Raw genomic sequence first — 20,449 nt, forward strand, 5'->3', positions numbered from 1 at the left:
ACGCGTTCCTCATTAAGGGGTTAAAAAACGTCCATTTTTTGCCATTTTCAAGAAAAATGGTACTTTTTCAAAATGGATCAAAACATGCTGTACGCGCCGGTATACGCATCTAGGGGATATTTTTCTAGCCCTTACTGCCAGGACGGGGGGGGGGGGGATAATAATTGCCAATTAGCGAGACTACCGGCCGCCGCCTAGCTAGTTATAGCAAATATGATAGACGTGCGGCTCTCTGTCATCTTTGGTTATAGTGTGGAGTTTGGACGACGAGCGCGAGTAGGTAGCATGGAATGATATGCATATCGCATGCACCCATATAGTCTTATTATTTTATTATGCATAGTTGAATAATAACTGTTCATTGTACATAGTGTACTTTTTGTAAATACTACATGCATGTACTTTATATAAAATAGATCAAATTTGAAACTTATCTATTGAAATAAATGTTTGCATTGTGAATTTTACATCAGAAGCACAAGTTGATTTACTCTATATCATCAACTTAAATTTGAATTCCTATCGCACATCTAGGCCCGAATTTACAAAGAAGGTTTGTCGACAAACTTTGGTTTTCGTACGTCATATGACGGGTTTTACGCGTTTTTTACAAACCTGGTTTGTTAAAGAACAAAAGGAGGTTTGGCGAAACAAAAGGAGGTTTGGCGAAACAAAAGGAGGTTTGAGCTCAAACCTTGCTTTGTGAATTCGGGCCTTAATGTTCGAGAGGTTACAATTCTACAATACTTGTTTAGGAGTCCACTCTTTTGAAATACCCGTTTAGGGTATGAATTCGTGAAAACACACACGCGAAATCCTCATTTACATGTAGGGTGTAGTTTGGCTTCAAAAGAAACCCCCGTTTAGGGGGTGTCTGCAATCACTTTAGGAAATAGTTTGATTTCAGACCCTTGTACCGAATGGTCGTATGTTTTGTGCTGCGCAAAGATTTAATCAGTTTAATTCTGGCCATTACAAGAAGTGAGTTATTGCTGTAGACACATGATCATTTATTAACAGCTCATTTTATATATGTTATTACTAAAGAAAAAAGAAGTCAGTCAGTCACTTCAACAAGCTCTGCTTCTTAGTTCCTCTTTTAATACTCGTGCCTTTTCTACTGTATTTGTCGTTTCATTGCATATTTTTTGTAATATAATTATTCATTGTATTATGTTTTGCGTGAGAAATAAAATCATTTGAACATAGTCTCTGACAGTGAAGTCTAGATAGTAAATGGGTTTCCTTGCATAAGTTTAATACTAAGACACTGCTAATGTCTAAATTTCACATATAGGACATACGTGACATATTCCTGCAAAGTTCTACACAATTTGATGTTGGATGCAAAAGGGATACAGTACCTTTAAAAGCAACATGTTTTGAGTAATGAAATACGATGTCACATCACTTGCAATGGACGCGATCGGGTAGGTAGCGTACCCAGACCATTTTGTATCGAGGGGGATGTCGGACAAAATTTACTCCTAACCTTTAGCTGCATCCCAACAAGCCAAAAAGCGTTAACATGTTTGACAATGACCAACATACTATAATACATGTAAAACCGAAAGCGGAAGAAGGTTGTAAAAAACATGTCTTTGTCGTCAACGATGAATCAAACACATGATCGCGAAATATATTAACGCTCAACAATAGCTGGTGAGAAGAACGAAAGTGTAAACATATTGATGAAAAAAAAAAGAATTCCAAGCCTTTTGTAAAATAATCAGGTAATGGTATTGTCCTCACAGATTGATGTAAGTTACAGGCTGGGGATGGCATTTTGTTTCAATTTTCTTATATATCTTAAATCCTTTCTCAGTACAGAATGTAAATGGATAATTGGCATTGAATCATTTCTCCATTGACTGAATTGAAATAATTTCTTTAAAATGTTTTCACTTATCCACATATGTAGTGTATTGTTTTGTCCTGTTATGGAAAACAAAATAAAAATAACATTATTGATAACTCCTCATCTCGTCTTTGACAGCACGTCTGTCTGCTTGTCTCAATGCCTACTCGGTTCTAGGACACCTTCCCCCTGGACATCCACCACCCGGATAATGCCTAGGTCACATTTGCCGCGGTGGCCGTGCGGTATGAAATATCTACGGCCAATAGCAATTATAGGACTGCCGCAGCATTCCCACGGTCACATACAGTATAGCGGTCGTATTTTGAATTTGTGGAGACAGAAAATCTGCGGCTGCCGTACGGCCTTAGGAGTGATGACGCAGGGTCGCCTTAGGACGACCCTGCGGTGGCTGTAGCTTTTTGACAATACACCAGTTTACAGTTGTATCAGTGCGCATGCGCAGACAGTTGACCTCGGGTCATTGGCCTCGGAAGGGGGCCAATAACCTCTGACCTCTGGTATTTATGCGTAAATTAAGATTGCGCACATGCAAATGATGATGTGCGCGCACAACGCAGCGCGTAGGGCAGTGATATTAATGAAATTTGCATGGGCGCAATCCTAATTTACGCATAAATACATGACCTCTAGGTCATTGGCTTTGTTTAAAATGGCGCACACAACTGTAAACTGGTGTATTACTAAGGCAGACGCAAGGTAGCCGCAAGGTACCCGCAAGGCGGCTTAAGGGAAACCATACGGCGATCGTGCAGCCAGACTGATGCTACCACTTCACCTCTGGAGTATATATAAAGCAAGGCCACCGTACGTCCGACATGTGGTCGCCGTGGAATCGCTCTACGGCATGGCTACGGCGTGTCTAATCGCTACAGCGAACCTAGAAATAAAAAAGTTATAACTCCGCGTTATAATCCCACGGCGACCCGTACGGCCTGTAAAGATAGGGATACGCCCTATAGTCTGCAAGCACAAACCCTGGTCAGTCGTAAAAGTGAGTCTGCACTGTAAGACTACCATAGGCCATGTACTGTAGCTGCTTGACACAACCAGTAGGTAGCTGGGCTAGGCTTCTCTCAAGGTACAGTGATTTTTTGATAAAAATTAGTGTCAAATTAGGGTCTGTGCTTGCAGACTATACGCCCTAGAGCAGGCGCGTAAGCGGGGGGGGGGGGTTAACCCCCCTTTAATTTTGTTTAAATGTGTGTATTTTGGCGGAAACCCCTCTCCCCCCCCCCCCCCTTTGTTGGTCAAATTGATGTCTAAGCTGAAGTTGATACCAGATTTGGCGGCTCGATTCTGCCCGTTATTATGTTAGAGCCATTTTCCTTGCCAAATTGCCCCGAAAAATGTGCTTATTTTGGTCCGCGGTGTCAGAACCACAACCATCTATATACAGATTTTGGCCAATTTGGCTTCACTGGGTCACAACATGGCGTATATTCTTTTGTTTTGTGCTTGTCCAACAAGCGGTAGTCGCAATATTGTGTCCAACTCAAACCGGGTTGGCAAAACTCGGTCAGAACAAGTGTCAAACGCCCCCACGCGCCGTCATTTATGACCGCGAATCCTTCATGATTCAGCCGCGGACCAAAATAAACACATTTTTGGGGGCAATGTTGCAAGAAAAATCGGCTCTAACATAATAACGGGCAGAATCGGGCAGCCAAATCTGGTATTACCTTAAAGCTTAGACATCAGAAAAAAATGTTGGTAATAAAATGAAAGCGGAACTCCCTGGAAATTCAAACATTTCCTGTGGTTTTATAAAAAAAAAACATTGATAGTTAGTTCATGTTTCAGTGAATTACTTTATAATATAACCCATTAATGCGGTAAAATGAACTATCAGGAGTATGTAAGATAAATTTCATATCAATAACTTTAAAACTTCATGTTAAATCGAAAGATTTATAAAATAAGTCACTTTTGCACTAAAACTGTGAATATTTAAGATTTTTTTGTTTGAAGGAGTACATTTATACCTTTATTGTGTATACCGGAATTAAATATTTTACTGAGGTATTCTTCGATATATCATCTTTCAACTGGGCAAGAAAAAAAATTGGAAAAAAAAAATCACCAATAAAAGAGTTTTGGCGCACTTTGGTTCCTCCCTGGCCCCCTGTGTGCCGTATTGTAGCCGTAGAGCAAATGTGTCCTAGGCACTCTCAATAATTATCCACTTGGTCTTGCTTTTGAGATGTCTCCTTCTCCCACCATTTTTTTTCATCTTTTGTACTTCTTTCATTTCTATTCCATTGTGTTTTCTATTTGACATTCGATGCTTTGTCAGCGGTTGGACTGGATTTCTTAAATGCAAGGGATTTATTGTTCGGCCTCGGTTTAACAACTTGCATCTCCACCGGTGCTGGCGCTGGCCGCGACTACCTTAGCTTCCCGTTGATTTTCTGCGAGGAGTTGTGCTATTTGATTCTTCAGGCATATTCTTCATAATTATGGAAATTGTGCATGCGTAGATCGTAGATATAATCAGCTCATACTTTGTGCCAGTGCCACTACCAGCATTTGTACATCTGAAGAAGCCGATATCATTTAAACCCATCGCCATGAATGTCACCTTAAATTAGCGCACGATATTTGCGTAATATCAGTTGGCAAATTTTTGTTTGCAGTAATTCCTTCACATTACTGGGCGTCCATCGTTGCTCTGTAAATATTTGTCTAAAAAGTGCCATAGCTGGCGCTATATACGGGATCTCTAGGAGCTCTTTGAAGAAAAACAAACGTGAAAACTATCATGATTTGGAATAGGTTTTCGGTACTTTGTATTTTGGAAGGGTATCAAATTTGATCGGTTTGATGATGTAACAAATCTACAGTCATACATGGGTTAATGGTAAAATATATCTTAACATAGTGGTAAATAACAATTTGGGTATAGAGCAAAACAACGTTGATACTTCGATGCAATAATAGAGCCTTTTAGATTTACACGACGAGAGCATGGACTGCCGCGTGTGACATTGTGTTAAGGCACTGGGCCGTGCCCGGCAGTGCCTTAAAAAGACGTCACATTACCTTAAAAGGATACCACACATGGTGGTCCACGTTCTCATCGTGTAAATCTAAAAGTCCCTACTAAGATAAAATATCGTTAGAGATACTCAATGCATAAAGCGTGCCTGGTTTGTTTTGACAGTTTATTTAACAATCCACTGTTTGACCGTGCATTTACTACTTTCCATTTTGATGTACCATTGGTCTTCTTTATGAGCCATAACCGCCATCTTCTTTTTCTTGAATTCCTCCAGGTTTGGAGAACTGCGGATGAAATAAGGAAACACATTTTGCTCATAAAACGGTCGACATCGCTTTATGCTGACCCCCCCCCCCCCCCCAAAAAAAAAAAAAAAAAAAAAAAAAGAAAAAGAAAAGAGAAGTGTTATTTAGGGGTACGCGTATGCATGTTCCCTCTTTTTGAAAGCACCCCCTATCTCCAGTGTAAAAGTAAATGTCGGGCCGGACTTTGTCACGCGAAAAGGTATCCTTTTACCGGAGATTTTGGGAACACGCATGCGATCCCTCCGACCACGGAGTGAGGGGGCGGGGGGCGGGCTGCATGGACCTTAAGTTCTATGAAAAATAATAATATGTAGGAGGAATTTAAAACACAATGGAATGAGGACATTTGCATACAAATGCATTAGCACCAATACCTACATTGTACAGACTCCTGGTTAAAATGCGTATTTCTCACTCGATCAAATTAGTTAGCCACGCACCGTTGAACAAAACATCAAGTGTATGGATATAGTAATTAATTCAAAAATATAATACACGCAAGATCACGCTTCATAAGATTACTTGGATAAAAAACAAATACAAATGTTGCACAGTTTTTCAAATGTGAAATCATCAAAGAGTTCAGAAAACTTCCTTTCTCTCTCTCTCTTTCTTTTCTTTTCTGGGCCTCTCATTCCATACTTCGTCCATACTCCCGTCCATACTTCGTTTTATTTTTTTTTTTTTTTTTTTTTTTTGGGGGGGGGGGGGTGGGGGGGGGGGACAGAAACATTAAGGGGGATGTTTAACCCCCAACCCTCCCTGTGTATTTGCTTGCTAACAATTGATTTGATTAGTATTATGTATATTTTAATTTGTTGAAATAATTTTTTAAAATAAATCTTTTCTATTTTTGCTTCTTTTATTTACCGTTGTAAAGTAATTTCGATTGATTTGAGCGTGAGGGGAGCGAATGATTTGATTGTGTAAATTGAACCTAAACTACTTGGTTCAGTGGCTGATGTGATGATTGCACTGAAAACATATAATAAACATTATGGTGAAATTTTGGAGGAAAAGTGAACGGAATTTTGTTTACTGTTCTATTTAGAATCCCTTAAATAACAATTAAAATAAAGAGATGTGGAAAAGCACGCTATAGTATATGAGTGGTAATGTGTAAGCTTCACGGCTCGGATGCACCACCCCCCCCCCCCCCCCCAACTATGTAAGACGGCGTCCTTTCGTAGGCAGTCTGTCGATGAATGTGTTCTCATAGCGAAAGTAAACCACAGGTGTCGTAGTCAAGTGGTTTAAACATGGAAATACGTAGGTCGTGGGTTCGAGCCCTGGCACGGCACTAATGTCTCCGTTAGCAAGTCAATTATCGACATTTTCCAGTCTTCGCTGAGGTGATAAATGGTACCTGATTGACATGTGTACGCTTGTGAAGTGGTACATGGCCCGAATACTCCCCAAGCAGGGGGGCGTGTGTATTATCATTTCGGGATTACCAACTGAATCCAATGACTGAGGTCATAATATTATAATGTAAAGCACCGGAAACGCAGCGTTATTGCTTTAACAAATGTGACTGCTATTATTATTAATATTATACCATCTAAGAATGTTGTTCAATCAACTACGTGACATTGACGTCATTATTATTATACAACTCATGGAATTTCCATGTGGTATTACCCAGGCAATTGGCTCTTTTAGATCTTATGAACATGGACTTTGTCTTGTGAAAAAGGTTACAATTCTCCTTATTGTCTACATGCACTATTAACCTTCTAAAACTGTATCAAATACATGCGGTATGATTGAAAACGTGGCGCTTCCGTGTTTGGTTGTGTGTTATTTGGTTAGATCAGGGAGGTGATAGGAAGGGGTGGAAACTCTTGTAATTTATTCAAGCGCATGCGTGAGTTCTAAAGCGTAACAATGGGATGTGTAACATTCCACTTGGTTTTGAAGTCCCATGCTCCGAGCCAATCTTCCACTGCGGGGAATTTTGGAGGCCAGGCACCAGTTTCACATTTATTACAAATATTAGATTACCGACAATTTTTTAATTAAATTATGAACTTTATATGGGGATTGTATTGGGAATAGTGCATCAAACAATTTTTCACATTTAGTACTCCATCCTTCATATAATGTGTGTGCCAGAGTTGGTAAAAGAAAAACTAGATCCTGACAAAAACTCAATATCTGAGGATAATGTGCTTATTTTCGCATGTTTCAATGTCCCGTCATTTAATCCATGATTTACAATCTTCGATAATTTTAAGTTTGCTAATCCGTGTTTTTTCTTTTTGGGGGTGGTATTTTTGCAGTTTGATAAATAGGACGAAATTACACAAGTTTTGTTCGCTTTTTCTTCTCATTACACATTCAACAATTGATGAGAAATCATCGAAAGGGACAGCGAACATTTGCTGGGATACCATTTTCTGATGGAATTATAAATCCTGATATTGCATGCGCTCTTTTTTCTAACCACCTGGTAAACACTTTTCGGCGGCTTGGAGCGTGGGGTCAAAGGAGAATGGCTTGATTCCACTCCTTCCGGTCCTATCACCTCCCTAGTTAGATAGTTAGTTTGATTTTACTTAAATTTGCTTGTTCCGTCTCATTTCATTTTATATTGATCATTTGGGGATGAGCAATTGAAATCAATGACTGAGGTTATAATAATTACGATATAAAGCACAGGAAACGCACCGTTAAATGCTTTACAAATGTGACTGCTATTAATATTATACCATTTCAGAATGTTGTTCAATCAACTACGTGACATTGACGTTATTTTTTTAATTCTTTTATTGAAATTATGGAATTTCCACTTGGTATTCCCCAGCAATTGGCTCTTTTAGATCTGTTTATATTGAACAGATGTAACTATTTGATAACGGATAGGGTGGGAGGTAACTGATACAACTAAATGATAAATTTTAGTATATCACATTGTATGCCAGTTGAAAGAAAATCATAAAGATCAGGATAAACAGAAACGGATGAAAAACGCTTCTTTCTTTGTGCCTGTATAACAATGGATGCAGATATCCTGCGATAACACCGCATCGTCTCTGATTACAGAAAAAAGGTTGACCTTTTCACTACAAAGTAAGTAGTAGAGAAATATTGCTTCTCTATATTGCTACTATTGTTCTAGTTTTGGCGTTGAGAGCAGTGGTTGCAAGAAAACACTCTACTTTCCGCGCTTGCGTACATCCACTGAGTAGCCTACTTTTCCGGTCTTCAAGTAACTCATAGAACTTGAATGATTTCGATGATGATTTCATGGTTTTTAACATATTGAGATAATTATATACACAAATATAAGGCGTAAGAAGTCTGATATTTCAGACAGCATGATATACATCGAACATAAATAATACTTGAGAATTCTCTTGAGCACTGACGAAAATCAAGGCATAGCGTCTGAAAAGGTAAACTATCATCTCATTCATCACTTCCAAACAATTGTATCCGGGGAATCCCCTAGTCCAGATTCGGTCCGTTTGTATGGATTTGTTATTTTTCAATATTTGACTAGTTTGTATTGATCCAATAACATTTTTGCATTCAACATAAACATAATACAAATATACAAACATTTATATCCATGGAACATCAGTAAATCAAAGAAGAAATCAAATGGATCTATAGTATACAAAATAGAAAACATCAGCGATCGTCACAATTCCCCCTCCCTAGAATAAAAAAGGATTTCCGTCAGTGTTCTAATCATGTGCTAAACTGATGCTTAAATAACATTATTTTCTAAAATTCCATTTTATTATTTTCTAAAATAAACATTTGTTATTCTTCAATCATCTATGTCCTCCTCCTTTTCACGAGTGGGCACACAGCGCACGCACTGTCTCCGATCATCAGCGACCGCCCCCCCCCCCCCCCAAAAAAAGGAGGAACTGTCTATGAGAGGCAAGGTCTGTATCCGGTTCAGCGTTGAGGGTGTGTTCTAGGCTGAATGGGTGCTCGACACAAAAAACAGTCCAGGCTGAGGACTAGCTAGGATTCCCCACTTGACGAAACGAGCCACAGCTAGAGCTATAAATATGGCTTCGGTGCGTTCCAACTTTTCATTCCAACTGTGGAACTTTGAGAAGAAAGTAATATGGCAGAGAGAAACGAATTACCCGGCGAATTATCTGGTCGCATTGTGAAAATCACCAAAAATTATGCGAATATTTCGATATCAGGTCAGCCTGGGAATGCTCGCCTCGCTACGTCTTCTACTGTACATATCATGGGTTCGTACATTGCCGATCTCCGTGTCATTCTGGAAATCGATGATTGGCTTAAGATTCGGGTTATTCCAATGAATAAGGAGATCCTGTCAAAGGTTCCTCAAGAATATCGTAAGACGGTGAAGAAATATTGTCAATGGGAAGTGACATTTTTCAGGAGAGACATCGAACCAGCGCCGCAAGTAAGTCCGTTCAACGTTCCCGAGAGGTATTTTTCAGACACCGACATCTTCAGTGGTGTGCCACATGAGGCAGTCGGCCGGATCATCTCGGCGCTACTGCATATCACACACAGGCTTAATAACATAAGCCTACAAAAGCTGCTTCCTCTCGTAAAATCACATTTCAAAGTCAAGAAAATCCCTAAGATCGGCAGTTATTTAGCGACAGAAGAAGATCTGGAAAAATTCATCGTCAACTCCCCTCAATATTTCACGATTTCATCAAGAGTCGTGAAGCGCTGTTGCGGGTTCAGCGATGACGTTTTCAATTCAGCTATTACCCAGAAAGCCCTTGGGATACAATTTCCTAGCACTACAGGGACAAGAAGGCAGACTGCTGCTGCATCTTCTGCTGGCGATCCTGTTGATTTCCAAGGTAACTGGTAATTTGTGTTTATTGTTTCTACAATAGGAATATTTATCTTTATACAAAAGCCCGGTGCTTTATTTCTATATCTTTAATAAGTTTATAAAACGTAATAACATGCTGATTTATTTATCATAAGCTGTAAACGTTCATATTATTACACGTATCATTATGATATCAATCTTTCTTTCTTCTTTTTCTTTCTGTTGGTATGGATTTTGTTCGCTTCATATCTCACGAATGGCATTGTCAATAACAATACAATTTTCACAACATGTGCCATATGCATGATTATTGATCCTAACGAAGTAATTTTTTGTATTAATGACTAATGCGCGACGTCATCTAGGCGCCATTTTGTTAATGTCCTTTATGTCCATATTCCTATCATACATTGTCAATTCTTAATGATAATTGCTGTGCAAAAACTTGACGTCATTGTATTATGTTGGTTACACCCTACACCCATGTCCGTCCATGCGTCCTGGCGGACGCGTATGCGTGAGTCAAACTTTATTTTGTCAAAATGCTTATTGGACCCATTTACCACACGTTTCAGACCTTTTTTTAACATTCAAAACATTTCAGCACGCGGACGAAAGCGCTCGCACTTTTGCGTGTGCCGTCCGCACTGAATATATTAATTCATTATATGTTGCTGATACTATTTTAGCAATTTTAAATCCTTTTAGGCCATTTTTAACCTACATTTAGCTCATAGACGTTCGTAAAACCTTAACATTGATGCACGCGCGCATATGCAAAAATTACTAAAAGTGGTCAAAAAATAAGCATCTATTTGAATCCGCTATAACTCTTCAGAATGGCTAGGGACCCCCTAATTTAACGTTCATCTTCTGATAAGGTATGAATTGGAGATGCGATTGCATTTATCACGCTTTCAGAAAAGAATACTTTGATGAAAAACGAAAACAATTGAATTGAATTTGATTAGGTAATATTTGCCGTTGTTGTTTTTAATATATCTCGTCTATCCCTATTTTGATGTCTCCGATATTTTGTTTTGTTGTAGCTGACACTTAATACAAATATACAGCGATTCAATTTTTGATCAGAAGACGGGATCGTGGTCAAAATTCCAATTTAAGGTGAAAACTGCACAATCTGCCATTATGGCTTCTACTTGTACGTGTTACATGAATGTAGGCTGAGATTTTTATCAAAGTCCTTTTACTTGTTATTCGTATCACCTACCCACCCAACTTGCAGTCTAGCCTTTCGGTCTTATGGTCAGTTTCGGTGAATGCCTCTTGGTTCTTTACTCCATCGATACTCTACCTCTCGTACGATTCTCATCTGCATATTTTCTCCTTAAGATTCTTGACCGTCAACATCGCTTTTCTTGCTGCTCTGTACGATCCGACATATTTGTATAATAAATAATAAGTACTTTATCTTTATGAACGACGTGTTATTTTGTTGCTTGTTCATAGGCACTTTAAATGAGTTAAGGGTAGAATTTATGTCTCGATCAAACCGGCAGATCACCTAATTCGTCTCCGTGACAAATTCAATGTCAAGTTCTGCCTAGTTTTCTATATATTTAAGTAATTGATATAATTTCTTATCAATCAATATAATTTTTTCATAAAATATATTTTTTTGAGCGATAATAGATTGCTATTTTTTGAGAGATCATAGTTTGTGATGTCTATATTGAAGGCCCGATATTAGCTGGCTAATTTTCAAGACATTAATAGAGATTATGAACTAAAATTGCATTCATCTTATTCAATGAAAACGACTACAGTTGCTATTAGGTTTTTATTCTCCGACGTGCATTTAGGCATAACGAGTCTGTTACCCCATCTCCACCAAAAAGAGACATCAATTATAGCATGAATAAAGTTCACATTTTATGGCAGCAGTTCATTCAAATCTTCCGAACACCCACAAACATGATTTGTCACATAAGGCTTTGTCATTATTACAAAAATAGCCGTCAGCGTGCGATGATGAATTACAAAGACCTCTAGCTCTCTATTCAATACGCTGGAACATAATCATAACAATGGGTATTGCCAAATAATGTTATCTCTCTTAAGAGATCAATACCATAACTAAACTAATGTCGCAAGACAGGGAAAAATGTACGTGCCTGCATGTTTGTCAGTATATGATTTGTTATTGGATTGGAGTGACATCATCCCTAAAAGAGGAATGAGTTCAATGAGGTAATTTGATGCTTAATTTATCAGGGGGTGGGGGATCATTAGGATATACCTTTCTAATGATTGGCCCTCTCCTGTATGATGATGAGATTTCACGTTTAATTTTTGTCTTGGCTTTTCCTATCGATTTCACTTTTATATATTTCTACTACTAATTTTATAGTTAGTGTTCATGCAAAACTTATAATTTCATTCCCTGTAGATGTGGTCAGTCAAACCAAGATCATCGATTCGTTGGAAGACTGTAAACGAATTCTTGATCCGATCCTTGACCAGTCTAGAAGAGAGACTGTGGTCATCGGACTCGATTGTGAAGGTGTAAAGCTAGGTAAGAGTATTGATGCAGGTCCTAATTCGGGATATTTTGAGAAAGAGAAGTTTGACTTGGACAAAAGTTGCTCGTTAAACACACTGCGCATCATTTTATTGCCGTAGCGCTGAGTCAGCGACTGGCTTGGTCTTTGACAGTGATAGTGATATTGTAAAAAAAGTGAATGCTATCTGATCGCAATCATTGCTTTGAGCAATATGGTTAGAGGGCAGATCGACCTTAAGAGCAAACAACTCTTAAATTGATAAAAGAAAGCCGAAAATCAGAAAGGCAGACTGGTAAAAGTGTGGACGAAATCGGATATAAAAATAAGACTGTTATGAATTGTTTAAAATTGCAATCACTTTACCAATTATGCGTAATTAACTTGTGTATTGATTTCACGATTTTGATTGGCGCAGGTAGTAACGCAATAGAAATGACTCCTTATAATATCACATGACTTGTTGTATTATAATAATGATAATGAAAACATTAATAATAATAATAATAATAATAATGATGATAATAATAGTAATTAAAGTTTGCCCAGGGAAGCATATGCAACAATGCTGTTCTTCCTGAAGGCGCTGCAATTTCAAGGTACCTCTGCAATTTTAAGGTACCTATTTACACCTGGATGGCGAATGGCAAAATGTAGATCAATATCTTGCCAAAAGACGTTAGTGCGAGGTAGGATTCGAACCCTTAACGTTAGGATTAAGAGTCAAGTGAAAAAACCTCCCTACCTCAAGCATTATACATTTATGAACCTTTGACGTTTGGAAGTTCATGAGGGTGTTTCACAAAGATCCTTAGTCGAACTTAACTCTAAGTTGGACTTTAACATTATGGAGAGCCATTTGTAGCCTTAAGATAAAATATATTCAAAAACAAAAGTTTAGACTTTTCATAAATCAACATTTGATGCCTTTTAAAATAACTTTTACAAAATATTTTTGAAAATGCTGACGGGTTTCCATTATTGTTTAAATAAGTCCAACTTAGAGTTAAGTTCGACTTCAGATCTTTGTGGAACGCTCCCCATATCTCGATATGTTGTGTGCAGGAAGAGCGAAGGGATGCCTGACTCTTGTTCAGATCTCAACGTGGGACGGGAAAGCATTCCTCTTTGACGCCTTCAAGAACCCTCAGCTTCTCAAAGGAAACTCGAGTCTCAAGAAGATACTAGAACATGACAGCATCCTGAAGGTAGACTTGTGTGACGATAAGATTAACAACTTGATTGTAATGGAATGATTTATTACTTTGAATTTATGGAAATAGCGGTCCCGCAGCAATGCCTAATTTTCAGGATGGTTATCAGTCCAAATACAGTCTTAAAAACAAGACTTTTTGCCTCAGTGGTAAAACCCTCATGATTATTCATGTATATCGTCCCACTTCCCTCTTGCCTTTAGTATATTGCACATAGACTTTATATCCTCATACAATGCGAAGTCTCTAAAATGTAGACAATTATCATATTTTCCATGGTTCAAACAGAAATCATGGATTATGCAATATCTAACATCTAGCAAAAATAAACCTGGTTAATAGTTCAATGTGAATAGTGTTAATGTTGTTTGTTAATTGATGTTGTGATACGTAACCTACATTGTACTAAACCCTTATCACCCTATTTGATGTTCCTTGCATGAAACTTAGTGTGTATCATTTATTTCAGGTGATCCATGCTTGTAAAAGTGACACATATTCTCTGTATCATGGGTTCGGTGTAAAACTCAAGAACGTGTTTGATACGTCGGTAAGCAAACATCCCTATCATATCCAATTAAAACTGTTTTCATCCATGATTTTATAATGAATTTCATTCATTCAGTCGTTCAGATGATACATTTTATTTGATAATACAACAATTTTATGATCGAAAATTTCGTAACGTGCCGTATCCACGCTGCAGCTCATTGTTATCCCATTGTGAAAATTAAAACATATTAATTTGATGTGACAGTATAGCAAAACAAGAACTGGTAAACAAATATGTATTTGTTATATTATCCTCAAGATTGCGATGTTCACAATAATGGAGCAACTGAACAGGAACCATCCCTACCAAATCGGCTACAAAGCTCTTTGTGAGCTCCTTGGAGAGGCCGCTTCTCACAAGGATGATGACTTCAAGAAGAAGATGATTGAGACGGAAGATTTCTGGGAGATTCGACCATTAACAGAAGAGATGATCTACTACGCTGCATCTGATACATTGTGTTTGGTTCCCACTGTTTACCTGAAACTCAAGGGGTACGTTAAAACATAAATTACTTGGTCACTTGGCAAACACATTGGAATTCATCATTCCCCATCTCATTTGGGACAACAACATGTGGTTTGAAATTCATGATATTTTTCCTCTTTAATAAAACATATGCTGGTTGCTATGTTCCAGGACGACGCGTGTTGATTTTCATTTCTAAACTCGAATTTTACGATTTGTTTTATAGCACTCTCTTTTATATCGATTTATTCATCATTACTATTACATTGCTGCTTTATCAGTGACTTCTCATTATAACATAGCGAAATACAAACAAACATTTTTCTTTTGAAAAAAATTGCACACGACAGGAGTAGAACAATAAATTGTATGTTTTCATTTAGTAGAAACAACCAATATTATGACGTCTTCAGTGCTACAACTATCGCTGAAGGTGAATTTGTTCGTGGGTAGATATATGATGTGGTAATCCTAGTGGATTTCTGTCCTAGGAGAATTTTCGTGAGATCAATGTGTGAGAGCTTTCAGTTATCAGACACATATTACATAATATAACATAATCTTTATGAAAAAAAAAACGAATCGCCAGATAATCTATACTTCAGTTGCTGAGACAGTGATTTATACAGTGAAACCTGTCTATTAAGGCTAGTCAAGGGAAACACATAACGTGACCACTGTAGAGAGGTATTTCTAGATACTTTCTTTAACACACATTTCCTTACAATAAGGGGGGGGGGGGCTTTAGGGAGAGGTGGCAACTAAGAAATACGTTACTGTATTTGCATTGTACTGACTTTGCAGAATGCTGACACGGGTTTGGCGAGACCTGTTTACGTGGTCTTGCAAAAACGCCATGGAAAGAAAACAAAGAGGTAAACCGAGGTACCAGATGACATCAGGAACCAAACCAAACCCTAACAAAGGCCATCGTGAAGGTCCCTCTCTTCAAAACCTGAGAATTAGCAACGGAGACGACATCGACGACAGCCACTCCATCGACGACAGTCCCCACAGCGACTACAGCGACTGTAGCTACTAGTGTGACGTTTTTGAAAAATTCCAAGCATTTGATAGAAGCCTGGTTTTGACCTACAACATTCTTAAATGTTGGATGAAATCACTAGACATCAATGTTTTGAGCAATGTACGTGAAAATAGGCTTCTGTGGTAGTCGCAGAGATGCATTATTATAGCTGAATAATTTGTCTGAATATGTGGAGACGTGCTGTTATACATGTTTTGTTTTGTGAATCCTTATTAGCCAAACAATGAATGAATGATTATATTGGATAATGTGTATTGCTTAGACTGTAATATAGTTCCCTTTAACAGCAAGTTTCATCTGTATAATTGTAACCAGATAATGTTTTGCCTAATGATAATTGTATATTAAGATTTTGATAAAATGGGAGAAACTTTCCTCATAGTAATAAAATACGAACCATGTATGTGACGCTGTGGTATATATACTGGTAGTGTAATTTTCCTAAGTATGTATCGTTAACAAATTGTAGTGTATATAGTTTTCGTATTCTTATCTATCCATGCAACACTATGCTGCATGTTAATGCCATTTTTTGGCTCCATAAAATATGTGAATTTCAAAATGAAATAATTAAAGCTTATATTGACGTATCTATCGATAAATGTATTTTGTTTTTTTCATAATAATAGCTTTAGTTATCTTGAGAATTTGTTCGTATTCTTGCCCATTAATCTACCAGATTTCCCACCAAAGTGTATGGAGTATTAAAAGCAAGATATTCTTTAATAGCATGATTTACAGTGTCTCAGCACGACACAGGCATCGTCATTTTCTTGATAACGTTGTGTACTATATGCGAAGTCGCTTGTCAAGTTAATATATTCTAATGTATGGCTGTTTCCTTCCCAAGTGTGTATGATGATGAAGCATTTCATTCACCTGCTATTATCTCGGGTACTATAATTGTCAGAACGCATTTCACATTACGAATACAAACATGAAATAAGGATTTTTATAACGTCGTTTAAAATAATTAAGTGATGGGCAGATTTTTGCTTCAGGAGGGAGATTGTTCCGCGGAGAGGGACTTTAGAAATATTGAGCTATGGGAAATAGAAGCTCTAATACCTTAGGTAAATGATAATTGTATGAATTTTGAGTATTATCTATATATTGTGTTGATGTATTGTTGAATTAAGTAAAAACCTTAGGCATGACCAACTGGAGTATAATACGTTTAAAACACACCAATACAAATGCAATACTAAATCTATTTATATCATACACGTTGTGTAATCGTAAGTTATAAAAAAGTGGCAAAGTGGGGGCATTTAAAGAAGCATTAAAAGTTATCTTCATTTTTTTTTCTGAAGTAATGACAACGTGTTGAAAACGTAATCGGACGATTTGGACCAAACATTATTACAATAATTTGTATGAGAAACAACCAAAGCATGATATGATAATATAAAAAATATATTGCGGTATTTAAACAAAAATCCATAATCTAGAAAAGGCTGCTCCCAAGTCATGCTAAAAGGCATTACGTCATTCCGAGAATATCTTCATTTATAGACAGCCAAATGTAATGTTTAAAGTGTAATTTATTCTGTATGTATTATCTATTCTTTACGCATGTAAATTAGGAAAAAAGTAAATATCCTTTTGTCATTTAGTAGCATTTACAAACAATAAATTGGTTGAAAGTCGGAACTATAGAGCTTAAAAACATTCAGGTCTTGTTTTTATTGATATCGTAGTAGTTTGTAAGAAATGAGTTAGATATAAAGGTAGCATTGGGAATTTTTGAGATTAATTATCATAATTATGTATAGTTACCTGCAGATATAAACAAAATGTTTAAAAAGACAAATAAAAGACAAAAAATATGTTGAAATGCTCATTTCGTATCATTTTATTAAAAAAATTGGCATAAACCTACATTGCATTTACAGGGCTAATGTCCAGTTGGTGTGAATTGAATTAATTAATTACAATACAAGATACTTTAAAGCTATTCCCGTTCCTAGATTTGAAATACTGAGACATTAATCAACTAATTGTAAAAGAATATGTTAATATAATTGTCCTATTGCCAACAAAACATATATGTCTTGTCCATTGGTTAATAAAGATTGCATATTTTCTCATTTGTTGTATTGCAGCATGGAGACAATGGATGTATTTCTGAAATTCCATGCCTAAATAAAAGCACATAGGCCTACATTAAAAATACAATACATATAGAAGAACGAATAAACATGAAAATAGTGATATAAATTATATATTACATAAAGACACGATAAAAAGAAGAACAAATTATATAAGTAACAATACAAACGAAGTGGTTCATAAAGAGATGAAATATGCTGATGAAGAAAAAGAAACATGTATGGTTGGCTTTTAGGAAGAGATAAGACAGTGGAAGAGGGAATAATCGAGAGGAGGGGAGGAGGAAAGGAGAATAGAAGATGAAGGAGCCGAGTTATTACATGGCAAACTGTAATATTAATTATAATATTTAAACAAGCAGTGTTTATATTAACTTTCTCAATATATATGTACAATTAGCAACTAATCAATCATACCCTTACGAAATTTTGTAATGTTTTAACATCTCCTTTTACATCTCCTTGATTAAAGCTTACATCCAAAAGTATTCAAAAATGGCCCTAATTCAACCAGTCCAACTTTCATTATTGAGTTTAATACGAAAAAAAAAAAAAAACATCAAAGTTCCAAGGAGACTGAGGAGTATAAATAATTTGATTTTTAACTGTATGTCCATTTTTATCATTTGGGTTATGTTTTTATACAACCTCTGTTTGAAACAAATATATTCCAGCATCAATAACTAAGAAATTGACAAGTAATGAAATTTTCTGTAAAGAGCACATTGGAGAAGAGCTCGCAAGATACGTCACAGTGTTGTGTTTAATTGATCACACCTTCAAGACTTCATAACTTTATTATTTTTAATCGGTTTTTGCTCAAACCTTCGCTGACCTGTTTCTTTCATTTCCTGCTTTTAATAAGTAGTAGACTTCCGTTTTAACAGCTCCATGATTGGAAGGAAGAGTGTATAATATTATTTTTCAATATTGGCCTCATTTTTTATTTTTCTAAATTGATGAGTACTTCCTGTTCCTTTTGTTATAAATTTAATCTGGCTTGTTTTTTTCACCCATCCGTCTGACCATAGTGGGTTTTTGCATTTGGTTTTCCCCACCTGTCGTTCGTTTGTGACTGCCATATATCAAATTTAATGGTATAAAGATTGTCAAAATACAGTTCTATGAAAAACCAAGATGCACGAGAAAATCAACTAATGCAGGTAAACTAGCTCTGTATTTTTTGTTTAGCTTACTCATGGATGAACTATGTACTCGGGACGTGTAACTGCTCACGCGTAACATTAATAATACTATCTTTGATAGCATAATACTATAATAATTATTATGCTGCATTGAATAATAGTAAATCAAGTGGAAAGTTGTTCAAAGTTGAGGGTTTTCATAGCCTACCCATTGCAGGCACTAACGTTTATACAATGATAGTATTCACATTTGTATATCGCTTCGTACTACGTTTTCAAGAGTTTTTCATTGTAATTATTTTTTTACCCCGGTTAAGCTCACGCTCTGCTCCCTGGAGAGTATTCCGGACTGGGGTTATTTTACAAGCGCACATATGCCAATCCAATCACATTAACGTTCACATACCGGTTACCCATTAAATATCTGGGGTGATTCACTAACAGCTAAAATCGATCCCAAATGAGATTACATTGCTCTTAGGAGCGATATCGTTCCCAGTTAGTGAATAACCCTCTGGGTGGAGAGTGGGAAATGTACATTTCAAAGAACCAAAGGACAATTGTGCCGAGTCTGGATCCGAACCGCGAACCACGGGATCCACGGCTTTTACCTAACTTAATATCCTCATCGTCTTTTTTTTTAAATTCGTCCTTAATTTACAAGTAACTACAAGCAAATGGTGTAACAATTTTCTTATCTAGATTGTAAATGCCTATGTGTTTTTTGTTATTGTTATACTTTTTTGTACGAAATTATACCAATCTGAAACTGAACCCGGAACTGGAGATTGAAAAAAAAAAGGTGAAGTCGGTAAGGCGAGGAAAGAATGAAAATAATGAAAAGGGGGCTGGGGGGGGGGGGGGGTAGGTCAAATGAAGGACATGATACCTTTACTGCGTCACGGTATTACCATCAAATAATTAATTGATTCATGATTGTCTATTATACCTCATCATACATATACAAACTTTCAACATGTATGGTCACATAAAATCATACATATTATGGGTCGTCTAGCACAGCTGAAGCAGATGTCTTCATCATAAATAAACTGTTCATACAATGAATAAACATGTATATATGTAAACAATGTAAACAATGTAAAAAGAAAAGCGAAAGGCCAACAATAGATACAAAGAAGAGAGAGATAGAGGGAGATAAAGATCGAAAGACGGAGAGAAAGAAAGAGAGAGGATGGGGTGGGGAGGATTTTCATCCAGATAGAATCAGATGCAACATTTAACCCGTTGACTACTGAATTCTCTAGTTCCCATAGGCTTAATACAGCGACCACCCGGTTCCAGTTGGCAATGGGTTAAGGTCTGTACATAGAAACCACTTACCTTAACATATCTCCTGAAACGTATGATTCTCATTTGTATAAGGTACAAGGATACATGCAACAAATTA

General features: G+C 37.0%; 1 protein-coding gene across 1 annotated transcript; it reads left to right on the top strand.

Moving 5' to 3' along the window:
- Positions 1-9,450: 9,450 nt before the first annotated feature.
- LOC105442363 (egalitarian protein homolog) lies at positions 9,451-17,201 on the top strand. Its single transcript, XM_011674403.2, has 6 exons — positions 9,451-10,002; positions 12,388-12,513; positions 13,565-13,707; positions 14,183-14,263; positions 14,525-14,760; positions 15,539-17,201. The coding sequence occupies exons 1-6, from the start codon at positions 9,477-9,479 to the stop codon at positions 15,774-15,776; spliced, it is 1,350 nt and encodes a 449-aa protein (XP_011672705.2). The 5' UTR covers positions 9,451-9,476; the 3' UTR covers positions 15,777-17,201.
- Positions 17,202-20,449: the final 3,248 nt, after the last annotated feature.

Source organism: Strongylocentrotus purpuratus, unplaced genomic scaffold (assembly GCF_000002235.5).
Source record: "Strongylocentrotus purpuratus isolate Spur 01 unplaced genomic scaffold, Spur_5.0 spur5_scaffold_4, whole genome shotgun sequence".
Classification (NCBI taxonomy): domain Eukaryota; kingdom Metazoa; phylum Echinodermata; class Echinoidea; order Camarodonta; family Strongylocentrotidae; genus Strongylocentrotus; species Strongylocentrotus purpuratus.